At 43.3% G+C, this 12,971-nt stretch overlaps 2 protein-coding genes across 5 annotated transcripts in view; both read left to right on the top strand.

Annotated features, from left to right (window-relative positions):
• DNAJB12 (DnaJ heat shock protein family (Hsp40) member B12) overlaps window positions 1–12,971 on the top strand; it is a 138,291-nt gene that overhangs the window by 97,208 nt on the left and 28,112 nt on the right. The gene's annotated exons all lie outside the window — the stretch shown is intronic.
• Window positions 1–12,971, top strand: part of MICU1 (mitochondrial calcium uptake 1) — a 106,974-nt gene that overhangs the window by 90,984 nt on the left and 3,019 nt on the right. For all 4 annotated transcript variants that reach the window (XM_057403358.1, XM_057403356.1, XM_057403359.1 and 1 more), the window contains 2 exons: window positions 1,243–1,380; window positions 6,479–6,587. In XM_057403358.1, the coding sequence (XP_057259341.1) occupies window positions 1,243–1,380; window positions 6,479–6,587 (247 nt within the window). The remainder of the gene's footprint in view (window positions 1–1,242; window positions 1,381–6,478; window positions 6,588–12,971) is intronic.

Raw genomic sequence — 12,971 nt, 5'->3', positions numbered from 1 at the left:
AGCTGTGTAATTAAGCATAGAAGTGCGATTGAGGCAAAAATGGTTAACTCATCAAGCAATATATGATATCAAGTCAGTGGTACTGTGTTGTTCCATAGGAACTGAAAAATTAATTTTGTTGTTAAATGTCACCTTCTGGCTTGTGATCATCTGTAGTTTAGGTGATATGTTTCCTGATAGAATTGAGGGAAATCAAAAAAGGGATCCTGAATGCTGAGATCTGTGAAACTGAAGTTGGTTGAAGTCTGACATCGATACTTGTAGAGCCACAAAGAGGTGGGGGAAAAAAAAGGAAAATATGAAATCTGGGTTACTCAGCTAGCAGAGAGCTGGTGCTGTAGCCCAGCACCTTTCCAAGTCAAGGAATTGCTCTTCCCTCCTCCCCTGCAGCAAAAGCCAGGAGGACATGAACTAATGCTGGAGACATGGATTAATGGAGTAAACCTTTCTCTGATGCAGAGCTTGTGGGAAGTTCTGCAGAGGCTTCACAGCAGCTTTCGTAAGGGTTGGGACTGGAAGGGCTGAGGACAAGAAAAACTTTCTGGGACTTGGGTAGATGAGATTTGGAGGTATCCATGAGCTTTCCCTTGCTGGGACACTCGTATAGGGTTTAGAGCAGAGAAGAGCTAAAATGAGACTTAGTTTTTGCAAGACTTTCCTTTCCCGGTTTATTAACCACTGCTGCACTTTGTAGCAATCTTGGAAGCACTCCTACATGCGCTTCTTTTAAAGCATATGCTTGCACGTTAGCTCGGTCCTGCATGGATCTTTGGCTGCTGCAGTGACCTTTCCTGATAGATCAGATTCTGTGGATGCTTATTCAGACCTCCAAGCTGGAAGTGCATGTGAAGAATACCTTAGTATTTTATTTCTTCTTGCTCCTCTTTGGAGACCTGTGAACACTGGTTTGGTTTCAAGTTACAGGTAATCCTCCTGCCTTTTCAAGTCCAGATCTACAAACGCTGCCCTCCTGTGAGATAAAACAAGAAGGGTCAGATACAAAGACTTCTTCCAGAAGTTTTCCAGGGAATAGCACATAGAGAAAATGTTGACTTATTGATGGAGAAAGGCCTGGGGAAAGCAAATACTCAAATGCACTAAGATTTTGTCTTCCTGAGTGTTTCTTGCAATGTTTGGGATGGTTTTGTTGTTGTTACAGTGCCTTTTTATGCCCTTACCCTGGATGAAGCTTTCTGCTGCATGTCTTTGCTTTCACATCCTTTTCTTTATCTTCCCTTCCAGTTTGAGCGGCACGACCCTGTGGAGGGGCGGATCACAGAGCGGCAGTTCGGCAGCATGCTGCTGGCCTACAGTGGGGTGCAGTCCAAGAAGCTCACTGTCATGCTGAAGCAGCTCAAGAAGCACTTCCAAGACGGAGAGGTCAGTAGCATTCATGGCTAATTCAGAATGTTGTGGTGGGGGCAGCCAATCCTGCACCATGATGAGAAATGAGTAAGCAATCTCCATCTTCTTAAGAAAAACATGCATTAAGCAGTGCAGGGACACACACTGATTTTGCAGATGATAAATACCTTGCCAGCAGCAGACAGATGAGAGAGCAGTGGTCAGTGTGGCCAGTGTAGGCTTATATTCCTGTTAAAATGGATGCTGCAATTTTCAAACTTTAAATTTTCTGAATGGCACCCTGGGTCTGGAGCCAAAATAAATATTGAAGCCATGTTCCTAGTTACTGGCTCGACACTTGGATTAATTGGCTGCTGCAAATGCACAGTTTAGTATTTAGTTACTGACTTGAAAAATTATTTGAATTATGATTTAGAAAAGAGTAAGTTGCAGATTCTACACCTTAATTTAGTTGATTTAGTGAGAGACGTTGGAATAAGACACGCATATTAAAAGGATGTGCATTATCAGGTAAGGCAAGTATGGGCAAGTAAGGCAAGTATGGGCTGCTAAATTACTTCAGTATTGGAATTTCATGTCTACTTGTATAAAGAGGGATTCTTCTGTTAATTAGGTTATAAATAAGCAATTCCTCAAAATGAGAATGGATGGAAGGTCTTTGTCTACGTATTGGGTTGATCGAACTGTTTTGGAGGTTCTTCTTCCTGACATCAGAACTGACATTTATTTCTTAACTGTTTTAGATACAAAGTGTGTTTATAAAACACAAGTGTTGCCAGGGTCTAATAATTTTTTGTCCCTTTTTGGTGACTGAACTGGGTTCCTGTGATGTGCAGGAATCCTCAGTTCATGTGAAGCTACTCCAGTGACTTTTTCCTCCCCATTTTCTCTCTCTTTCACTGGTGCTGGGGGAGAATTTTGGTGTACTGAAGCAGCAGGGCACGTAGACTAACAGGTCTCTATTATAGAATCATAGAATAGTTAGGGTTGGAAAGGACCTTAAGATCATCTAGTTCCAACCCCCCTGCTGTGGGCAGGGACACCTTAATCATATCACCCAAAGCCTCGTCCAGCCTGGCCTTGAACACTGCCAGGGATGGAGCATTCACAACCTTCATGGGCAACCTATTCCAGTGCCTCACCACCCTAACAGGAAAGAATTTCCTTCTTATATCCAATCTAAACTTCCCCTCTGTAAGTTTTAACCATTACCCCTTGTCCTATCACTACAGTCCCTAATGAAGAGTCCCTCCCCAGCATCCCTATAGGCCCCCTTCAGATACTGGAAGGCTGCTATGAGGTCTCCACGCAGCCTTCTCTTCTCCAGCCTGAACAGCCCCAACTTCCTCAGCCTGTCTTCATACGGGAGATGCTCCAGTCCCCTGATCATCCTCGTGGTCCTTCTCTGGACTTGTTCCAACAGTTCCATGTCCTTTTTATGTTGAGGACACCAGAACTGCACACAATACTCCAGGTGAGGTCTCACAAGAGCAGAGTAGAGGGGCAGGATCACCTCCTTTGACCTGCTGATCACACTCCTTTTGGTGCAGCCCACGATACAGTTGGCTTTCTGGGCTGCGAACGCACACTGGTGGCTCATGTTCAGTTTCTCATTGACCAACAGCCCCAAGTAATTAACTGCAAGCAATGTCAAAAAGTTAAAAACTGGAGGAAACCATGAGTGAGCCAAAAGGCCACGCTCAGAGTTGTGTTCCTGCCGGAGGAGCTGCATTACCTGTAGCTTTGCGTGGCCTTGGAGTGCCAGAAAGAGGATGGTTTTTGCCAATTCCCTCGTGTTTTGTAGGAAAAATAGGCTTGATAATTAATAGGCTACTATCAGTAGATAGTGTCAGCGTCATCAGAGCTGAGGTGCACTGTGTGTTAATATTTGGAAGTCTCATTTCTCAAAGTCTTTGTCACCGGCTTGAATAAGACCACTGATGTTTCAAAGGTTGTGTCCCTTTATTTGATCTTTGAGCGAGACACTGCAGATTCAGCTTTTCCAATACCTCTGTTTCCCCTGGGTCCTAATAGAAGTTATTTGATTTCTTATGGAAAAAGTACTTAACAGTGATGTGTGCTTAACAGAAAAGTATCAGCTCTGTTGTTAACATTCTCAGACTGTCAATTCTTTTTCTGTAATTTGTATTTTCCTAATATATATATTTGTATATATATTATTGAACAATAGGTGAGTGTATGAGAAATTAGGCAGTGGGAGTTATTTTGGAAGGTTTCTTACAGCAGATGTTTTTTTCTTTCATGTGTAAGCCAAGACCCTGACATCTGTGGCAGAGGAAGAACATTTTGTTTTTACCTTATTCCTCATCCCCAAATCAGCCAGAATGCATTTCTATTTGCAGATAATCAGATTTAGAGCAAGTCTTTTTTTCTTTATTTATTTCAAGGACTTTCAAGGAGAGAATTTGGGAAATAGGACAAAAAATGACATTAGCAGTCTTGGTAGAAAACACATGATTCCTTAGACCAGGGGGACTGAGACACCCAAACCTCTAAAACAGGACAACATCTCTGTTAGCAAGTACAAGATATTTAATGGTTTAAAGCATGCAAGAAGTGCCAGCCACTTTGCACTGGAAGCAGATAAGCCTTTTTTGCAGCCAGGGCAGCTCAAAGTCAATGCTTATGCAGACCAAGAGAAATCAGGCACTGAAATCCTCCACTTTATCAGGTTTTAGCTCACAGTGAATCCAGCCTGGTGCCTAACTTTGCGTTGTTTTTTATTCAAGAGAACTTGTTCTTGAAAGTTTAAGGGGTTCCTTTTTCCCAGGGTATTTTAGAAGACCATATTCCTTGCAGATTTGCGTGCAGCGCTTTGTGTCTAATACACTTATGTACTTTTGTTGGATCGCCCTGGTGCAGCTGTCAGTGGTTTTAAGTAGCTTTAATTTTGCCCATCTCTTTAGAAACAGGACTGCCATGACAACACTCATGTTAACCCCTTTTCAGGCTTTCTGGGTATGTTATTCAGGGATGCACTTGCAAAGTTTTTTTTTGTAAATGAATGGAGTATTAAACCAGTTTCCAGCTTGAAACTGCAGAAGCTCAATGCTGGCATTGTTTCTTCCTCTGTGTTGGTAACCCAGACATCTGCAGAGCAGATCGGCCGGCTTTGGTCAGGGTCTGGTTTACTCCCATCACATAAAAAAGGAGCAGGGCCCAGGCTATCCACTGCTCCCCCTTCGGCTCCCTGGCCTCAGTGAGACATTAAAGCCACCCAGCCACTTTATTTATCCTGCAATACTTTCCAGTCATTGAACACCTTCTAGGTCACAGGTTTATTATGCAAACGTGTTTTGCAGGAAGAATTTTTCCCCAAATCCCTTATTTTCATGCTTCACTACCCTACTTTTATAGCAGCATAGTATAATTACCTGCACAGTTTACTAACCTGCTGTAACTCTCCTCTACACTGAAAGCAGTAGGGGCTTTGATTTGCTATTACTTGCCAAAAGAAAAGAGGAAATGAAATAGAATAATTTTGATAGTGTGATGCTGGGAGGGAAGCACCAGTAATTATACCAAATCTACCCAGTGAGCTTTACACTGGAAATATAGTTTACCTTGTGAGTGCTTTCTAATGAAGTCTGCCAGGCATCATCTTCATTGTCTGATGCAACTACCTTTTCTGCACAAGGCAACCCTGACAGCCTCCAAAATGTTAAAGCTCTGGGTTTAATCTAACCTGTAGCCACTTTCTGACATCATTATTCTACATACCTGCTTCTGGGAATGGATAACCTGCTTTTATTTTTCTTGAGGGAAAATCCCATCTTACCCTGGATGTGTGAACTCCTCTGCATATTCAGTGGAGCTGCCACACTCTACTTTGTTTAAAATTGCTAACAGTTCTCACCTTCAGATTAGACACACAGCTGCTTTTCTGCTAGGAAGAAGGACTGGAGATGTCTAATATTTACAGGCAAGCTATTTGGTTTATGTCTCCCTAACTGCTAGAAAACCAACTTGACTTTTCAGAAACTAGTGATTCAGGTTGTCTTCCACACATGATTTGGGAGTGGTGTAGCATATTTTTCTGTTGAGGTGGCAGAGGGTGGCAGTGAGATGTAATTCTCCCTGGCTGAAAACTGGGTTCCCAGGTGAAAAGCCCTAATTTTTACAGAGGTGTTTGAACTAAGATGCATGTTGCAAGCAGATACATGTTTCTGGAGTTTGCCTGCTTATGTATCCTTTGTATTACTTAAATGATTAAAGGATTCAGGCTTATGAATCAACAGCTAGATCTGCAAATGCCTTGAAAGGAGTGGTCATCCAGATCCCATAATCACTATCCTAGTATCCTCCAGGTATGCAATTTCTCGTGATTCCAAATTAACACTAGCTTCTATTATATAATGGAAACATCTTTTAGTCTTTCAGTGGAGACATGAATAACTCACAAAGAGTTGAGCAGTGCTGACAAACACATCGATGGGGAACAGATAGACTTTCATACTCAGACTTTAAGGTAATTTTTCCTCTGTCGACTAGTCAGTGCACGCCTGAGGCTGTCTCTGTCTCTGGTTTTATTTTCTTTTTGGTAGCTGGAAAGGAGTTAAAGCTGCTGCTAGCCTCAACTATAACATTCATCAATAAAATACTAATTCTCATAATACTGATGGCATTTTTGCTACAGAGATTCAGTGTCTCCGTCCACATGAAATCCCAGATTTGTAGGATACCCCCATACATCATTGGTTTAGATTTTTCAGCTGGTGAAAGGACCTTGAGTTTATGTATGTAAGTATGTAAACCTTCCCTGTCAGATCTGTTGTCCATGTGTGCATTTTGCTGTCTCATCCTTTTTGGTCTGGATCCATAAATCCAGGGCTGACAAAGCCTGCTGTTGCATTTGTTGGTGTGCATGCTGTGCAATGTACATCAGTGCTGTATTGCCACATAGTTACAGTGACGATAGAGACAAGCTGCAAATTTTCTGTAGTTCTGCTTACTTGAGTGCACACTTGAGTGTGCAGATGAATTCCCCTTGGGCTACAGCTTTGGGCAGACGAATCATTTTGTCATTTGTAATCCAGGTAATGTCACTTTCTCCTTTTCCTGTCACTGTAAGACCATCTTTTCTCTCTCCCAGGGGCTGACATTTGAGGAGGTGGAGAACTTCTTCACTTTTCTGAAGAACATAAATGACGTGGACACAGCTTTGAGCTTCTACCACATGGCTGGAGCTTCGCTTGATAAAGGTATTAAAACTTGAGATGGACAGGCACTGAAAGCTTGAGGGAGTGCAATTCATGCAGTGTCTTTAGAGTTGGGAAGGTGTCAAATGAGCCCAACTGACACGTTAAAAATGTACCAAAATCGCAGTTCCTCCCTGTAATGAGAGGTTTAACTCGCTGCATCCATGGATAAAGAGGGGTGTTAGGCTTTATGCTTCCCTAGTTTTAGATATAGAGGGGGGAAAAAAAGGCTGAAATGTGTAGCCTGAATAGCGGTAATACTTCAGCAGGACTATTCAGGCCTGATACATGCAGAGGCAAGATGACCTAGTGAGTGTATCACAGGCTCTGGTACCAGATCCCAGGCACACCGCTGTTTCTTCTTCATCGCCATTTCTGAAGTGACCTATTTTTCTCCTTTTACAGAGTACTTGAAATATTGCTAGCAAAGGCAAGCAGTATTATAAGAAGTATTCTTGCAAATTGTGTCTTCTGTAGAGCTCTCTGCGATGGGTGTATTAGAGGCACTAACCATCTGCGGAGATGATGGCAAGAGCAAGGCACAACCCTTGTTCTGTTTCAGCTTTGCTTAAAAATAGGAGGCTTTGCCTAGAAGTAAGAGCTGTATGGCCAGCTACTGCATTTCTGATCTGAAATGCAAGTGATGGCAACCACCTTTGGATGTCTCAGCATTATGGAGGGAAGCAGGGGAAGCATTAAAACGCCATAGAGGTCCCAAACTAAGCACTGAAGTCTACTCAGAGCAGGCTCAGATAACCCACAGTCCAGAGGCTGCATGTGGCCAGAGGAGCTGGCTGAATAAACCTCAGGGCTGGTGTTTCCAGGGGACCTTGGTAATACCATGGTTTATTGATCAGACCAATACATATCCTTCTTCATCTCATCATGTGTTTTCTGAGCTAATCCATATCAGGTTTGTTCTCAGATCCAACACACTGATTAAAAAAAAAAAAAAGAAATATTTAAACAAAAAATATCCCAGCTCTCTGCTGCCAGGATCTGTCGCAAGTGCTTTCTTTTGTTTTCTTCTTTTAAGAGATGCTTTTTTTAAGCGCTGAGACTGGGAGTATAAAAAAAAAAAAGGATGGCAAACTCGTTAGAAGTTTTTTAGGCTAAGTGGAAACCTTGTCTAGTGGAAAGTTAAAACTGATTTATTTGGGCAGCTGCAAAACTGGAAGTAAGCTATTCTTCCAACTGCTGCTGTTGTGGGAATATTAAGACATTAATAGGTTTTGGGGCAGTGGAATTACAAAGGGAGTCAAATGTGAACAGACCTTCTTACTTTTGACTTTTTATGGGGGAAATCATCTGTACTCTTTGTTTTAGTTCACCATTATCTTAAGACAAAGTTAAAAGAAGCCGGTAGGATTTTCTTTCATTTAAAAGCAAAATATGAAGTACAGATGTGCTCCTTTCTGCAGTGTCCCACAAGGAGGTAATAGCCCAGCAAATCCAATTTACTTAGTGTCAACAGTAAATTAGCAGTTGCCCAATTGTGGAATATGTTTGCGTGGAGTATTTAGGTCCACATGCAGTTGGTAAATCAGTGTGATTTGCTGTTTAATTATGTGCAATTAATGAGCTTCTGCTGGAGCCACAGCCATTGAGCTGGGAGGATTTGGCTGGAGTGAGTAAACCATGGGGAGGGTTGGTGGTGTGCAGGGCATGGCTTCAAGCCACTTATGGGCTTGGCTCTCCCCAGACCCCTGTCCCTGCCTGCAGGGTCCCAGCTTTCATGAGAGATTTTTTTTCGGGCTCATGCAGGAGAAAAGGGTTATTCTATAAATCACCTCCTTGCATGTGTCTGGTAGCTGACGTATATCACCCTCGCATCCTTCTATCCTGCTCAACCCAGAGATGATCTGGGCAGGAGATATGAAGAGAGAGTTTTGCTCTGGTCTGACTGAAGGTGCAAAGCAAGCTGCAGTAGTACACCTCGGTGATCCCTTTGAAGTAGGCATCTGTCTGCTCTCATGCCTAAATTGTCTGTGCATTACCCATTTCCATGTGTGCACTCTGAGTCTGGATATTGCACACACAAATCAAATAAGCAATAATTGGAGTGTGCTCTTGCAAAAATCAAGCTTTCATAAAGTTGCTTATTAAAAACCAAGAAATGTAAAAATTACTTATAGGGAGGAGGAAGTGTATTAAATGAATTGCTGCTAACCTAATGCACCAAACATTAGGTTTTTAGAAACATAATCAGGTTAGCACCAAATACTTTTAGAAGGGCCATTTAAAATTTAAGAGTTAAAAAAAAAGGATAGCATCAGACATTGCACCATAGATTTGCAGTGTTCCGGGCTTGGGGCAGAGTGGCTGGAAAGCTGCTTAGCAGAAAAGGGACTGGGGGTGTTGACTGACAGCCACTGAGCATGAGCCAGCTTGTGCCCAGGCAGCCAAGAAGGCCAACAGCATCCTGCCCTGTATCTGCAGTAGTGTGGCCAGCAGGGCCAGGGCAGTGATCATCCCCTTCTGCTCAGCACTGGTGAGACTGCACCTTGAATACTGTGTTCAGTTCTGGGCTCCTCACTACAAGGAAGACATTGAGGTGCTGGAGCAGGTCCATAGAAGGGCAACAAAGATGGTGGTGAAGGGTCTGGAGCACAAGTCTTATTGAGAGAGGCTGAGAGAACTGGGGTTGTTTAGTCTGGAGAAGAGAAGGATAGGGGACCTTATCGTTGCCTGCAACAACTACCTGAAAGGAGGTTGAAGTGAGGTGGGAGTCAGTCTCTTTTCCCAAGTAACAAGGGATAGAACAAAAGATAATGGCCTCAAACTGCACCAGGGGAGGTTTAGGCTGGATATTAGGGAAGATTTCTTCACAGAGAGGGTAGTCGGGCATTGGAACAGGCTTTCCAGGGCAGCATTGAAAAACCGTGTAGATGAGGCCCTCAGTGACATGGTTTAGTGGTGATCTTGGCAGTCCTGGGGTAATAGTGGGATTTGATGATCTTAAAGGTCTTCTCCAACCGAGCTGATTCAGTGAAACATCCATAGGTTGACAACCTGGGTTTTGTGTTGAATTAAAGTAGCAGCTTCTTCTAAAAAGGGTCATAAAGCTGTATTTTAATGACCCACAGAATAACACACAGATTATTTGTCAGTCAGTCTTTCATTTTACCAGAAACACAATAGCTGAGATTCTCTTAAATCAGAAGCATTACTTGGAAAACTTTCCCAGCATGGGCTTACAGCTGGCAGCAGGACAGGAGCTGAATTTGTCACTTATTCCCCTTTTGAGGCGAGGGTGTGAATTGCACTTTTTTTTGGCACCATCTGCAGCCAGACTTTCCAAGCAGCCATTCTGCTGGCATCGGCAGAGAGCCATAATATAACTCCTTTGTGTTTTAGGATAAGGCACAGATGTGTTCTGCTAGAGGTGGGCCAAAGCAAGGGGAGATGGCTGAGCCCACTGCTCGCTCCAGTGGCAAAGCTGGCTTGGTGTTGGGCTGGAGCCCAGGACAGGTTAATGGAAGATCATTTTATTTGAAGTATGGAGTTTGAAAAAGCTGCAGACTTGACAGGGAATTTGAAGGGAGGTAGATGTGAGTTTTGAGTGCAGCAGGTATTTGTCATTGAATTGCTGCTTACTTTAATCTGCCTTCAAGGCTGGATGAAAGAAGTCAGTGCCCCATGGAGGCGCAGCTCATATTGCTCCTCTGGAGTAATGGCACGTGGTCAATGCTGGTTGTTTGCGTGGGGAGGACTTCTGTAGAGTAGGTAAATTTGGCAGGGATCTCTTGAGGCCCTCTAGTTGAAACGGGGTCACCTACAGCAGCTTGCCCAGGGCCCCCTACAGTCAGGTTTCGGATCTCTCCAAGGATGAAAATATTACAGCCTCTCATGGTTAGTAAAAAAGCCTGGATGAGTATTTAAGGTAATTTGTGAAGAGCTGAGTAATGAAATCTAGTGTCCTGCAGAGGTAAGACAATGTCATGGGTTGCCACCTTTGCTGCCCTCAGACCAGTGCACTGATGCATATATGTGTGCATCCTGATGGAGTGATGGAGAGGGACCACGGAAGTGCTCAGCACCACGTCCTTAGGCAAGAGTGCTCCAGAACTCATCTGCCCCTTTGGTTTTAGTACATGCACAATTGCTGTGCAGTGTTTGCTGAGCACTGATGCAATGAGTTGTTGTGTTGCTGTTACAGCAGAGGATGTCTGTCCGCAAGGATGTAAGAAATCGGCTCACTAATCCCAAGGACAGGCTCTCCATAAATCTCCAGCCCCTGGAAAATGCTGAGTACCTCTCAGTTTAGAAACCACTTTGTGTTGGAATCTCCTTTTTTACTTATATATGACTGTGACTATCACATAAGCAGTGGATTTGTGCCTTTGGTCTGGTAGCTCTGCTTTTGTCCCCAGAAGCATGATCTCCATGACTTTCCATGATGCTCCTTTTCATGTCAAAGGAGTTTCTACTCAGCTGCAGGGCTGCAGCCTTGCATTTTGAGAAGAAAAACATGCTGTGCCACAGGATTGCATAGGGTTTATACATCTCTCTTCTGAAAGGACATTTCAGTACATACACATGCAAATGATTTGAAAAGGTTAAATAGAGTTTTACTAGCTCTGTTGTTAATGATGGCATCCAACTTTTCCAGCTGGGATGCTTAAAATGAAACGTGCCTATCAATGTGAGACCCTAAATAGCCTGATTTCTGGAAACCCAAAACACACATCCTGCCTCTGCAGTGTGGGACCACCCAAGGCAGGGAGCCCTGCTCGCATCACCCTGGGTGCCATTCTGGAAATGGCAGCAACCCAGCTGCCCATTATTTTGGCCAAATGTGTGATTAATCTCAAGACAGAGGAAAAAACATGAAGTTTGTCACCTGGCAAGGCTCTCCCTCATTGAAAAACGGTGTTTGTAAGCACTTAGTGAGTCATTGCTTGCTCTGTGGTTCTGGGAATTGGAGTGGAAAAAAAAGATAACACACTAAAAATGCATAAAATAACTCAGATTGCTTATTAAAGGAACCAGTGGGAGACACCAACACTTGCAATTTCGGTGGTGGACTGTTAAAGCCCTTTTTGGAGGGCTGCTGCCATCTAATGCACCTACTTGCTTGTGCTGTGGTTCATTCAGTCATGTTGCATCTTGGCGGCAAATCTGTGTGTCTTCAAAAACAGAGGGATGCATGGATGTGATGGCTTGTCCCTGTGCTTAAAACATTGATTCACCCTTTTCCTTTACTATCCAGCTGTGCCACAGGTGTAGCACCGTACATTCTGCAGCCTGGCTGGTGCAGGTGGGTTGGGAGAGACACGCAGTCTCACCTCGGCTTGTTTGGCAAGGTTTGGGCATAAGGCTGGGGAACAAAATTAATTCAAGTCGTCTTTAATGATTCCATTGCCTCTGCCCTCCTCAAAGCAAGCTCTGGCTGCCAGTAGGACACACACAGAAGCAGCAGCTGTATCCTGACTTACAGTGACAGAACTGAAATACAGAATAATAACTGCAGATCAGTGCTACATCTATCATGTAGGAAAGGACTTTAACTCAAAAAGAACAATTACAGGAAACAGCGGGTGCCTACTTGAGATCATTTATATTTTAATCCACCTTTTGTTTAATTTCAGTTTTCTCCTGCACTAGGGATTTTACAGGGAGAAAGGACCTGATGGTGGCTGTGGGTTCTTCGTGGATAACCCCAAAACTCACTTAGGGAAGCAGAAATGGGATGGAAGAAACCAATAATCTGAACATTCATTGAAAGAAAAAAAAAAGGAAAAACAAAAACAAAAACCCCAACCACACAAACCCCACACTATTAGAAACATTTTATGCAGGTTCTATTTAATCCTGTTATGGTGCAGATCAGCTGCTTATTCTTGACTTTCTGACACATAACTCTTCAAAATTTCTGAAGGGCAGAGTACATGAACCCAGAAGGATGCTGTGGATGAAAGCAGATGCTTTATTTGGTCTCAGTCTGATTTTGTGTCGTGCCACTTCACTCTTTTGCCTTGCTGAATGAAAGGGAGCTCTGCAGCTAAACATTCATCCTAGTTCCTGTGGGCTTGCTGCTGCAGTGCAAAGCCTCTGTGGATAGGGTTTCCTTGGGTCAGAATTCATAGGGAAACAATTTAACAAAATACATTCACATCCATGCAAAGCCCTTCCATTTTATTGGGTTGTGCAAAGCCCTTTTGTTTTATCAGGTGTCTGGAACGGAGCAGACTGTTTCAAGCCTGACAAAAGTGACAGCTGAGCTACTCTTACCTCCCCTCCTTCCTTAATTAGCAGCCATCAGAAACAAACTAGAGGGCAGCCAGACATGCACAAATACCTGTAAGGAAACAGCTAAAACAGCCCAGTGAGTTTGAGGTTTTTTCTTTCTTTATGCAGCAAAACCTACTGCATAACCCTGCCAGA

This window comes from Pezoporus wallicus, unplaced genomic scaffold, assembly GCF_028554395.1.
Source record: "Pezoporus wallicus isolate ANWC-B61680 ecotype Strahan unplaced genomic scaffold, APGP_CSIRO_Pwel_v1 contig_4264, whole genome shotgun sequence".
Taxonomy (NCBI): domain Eukaryota; kingdom Metazoa; phylum Chordata; class Aves; order Psittaciformes; family Psittacidae; genus Pezoporus; species Pezoporus wallicus.
The sequence above is the reverse complement of the archived record's forward strand: the minus strand, read 5'-3'. Positions and strand labels throughout refer to the sequence as shown.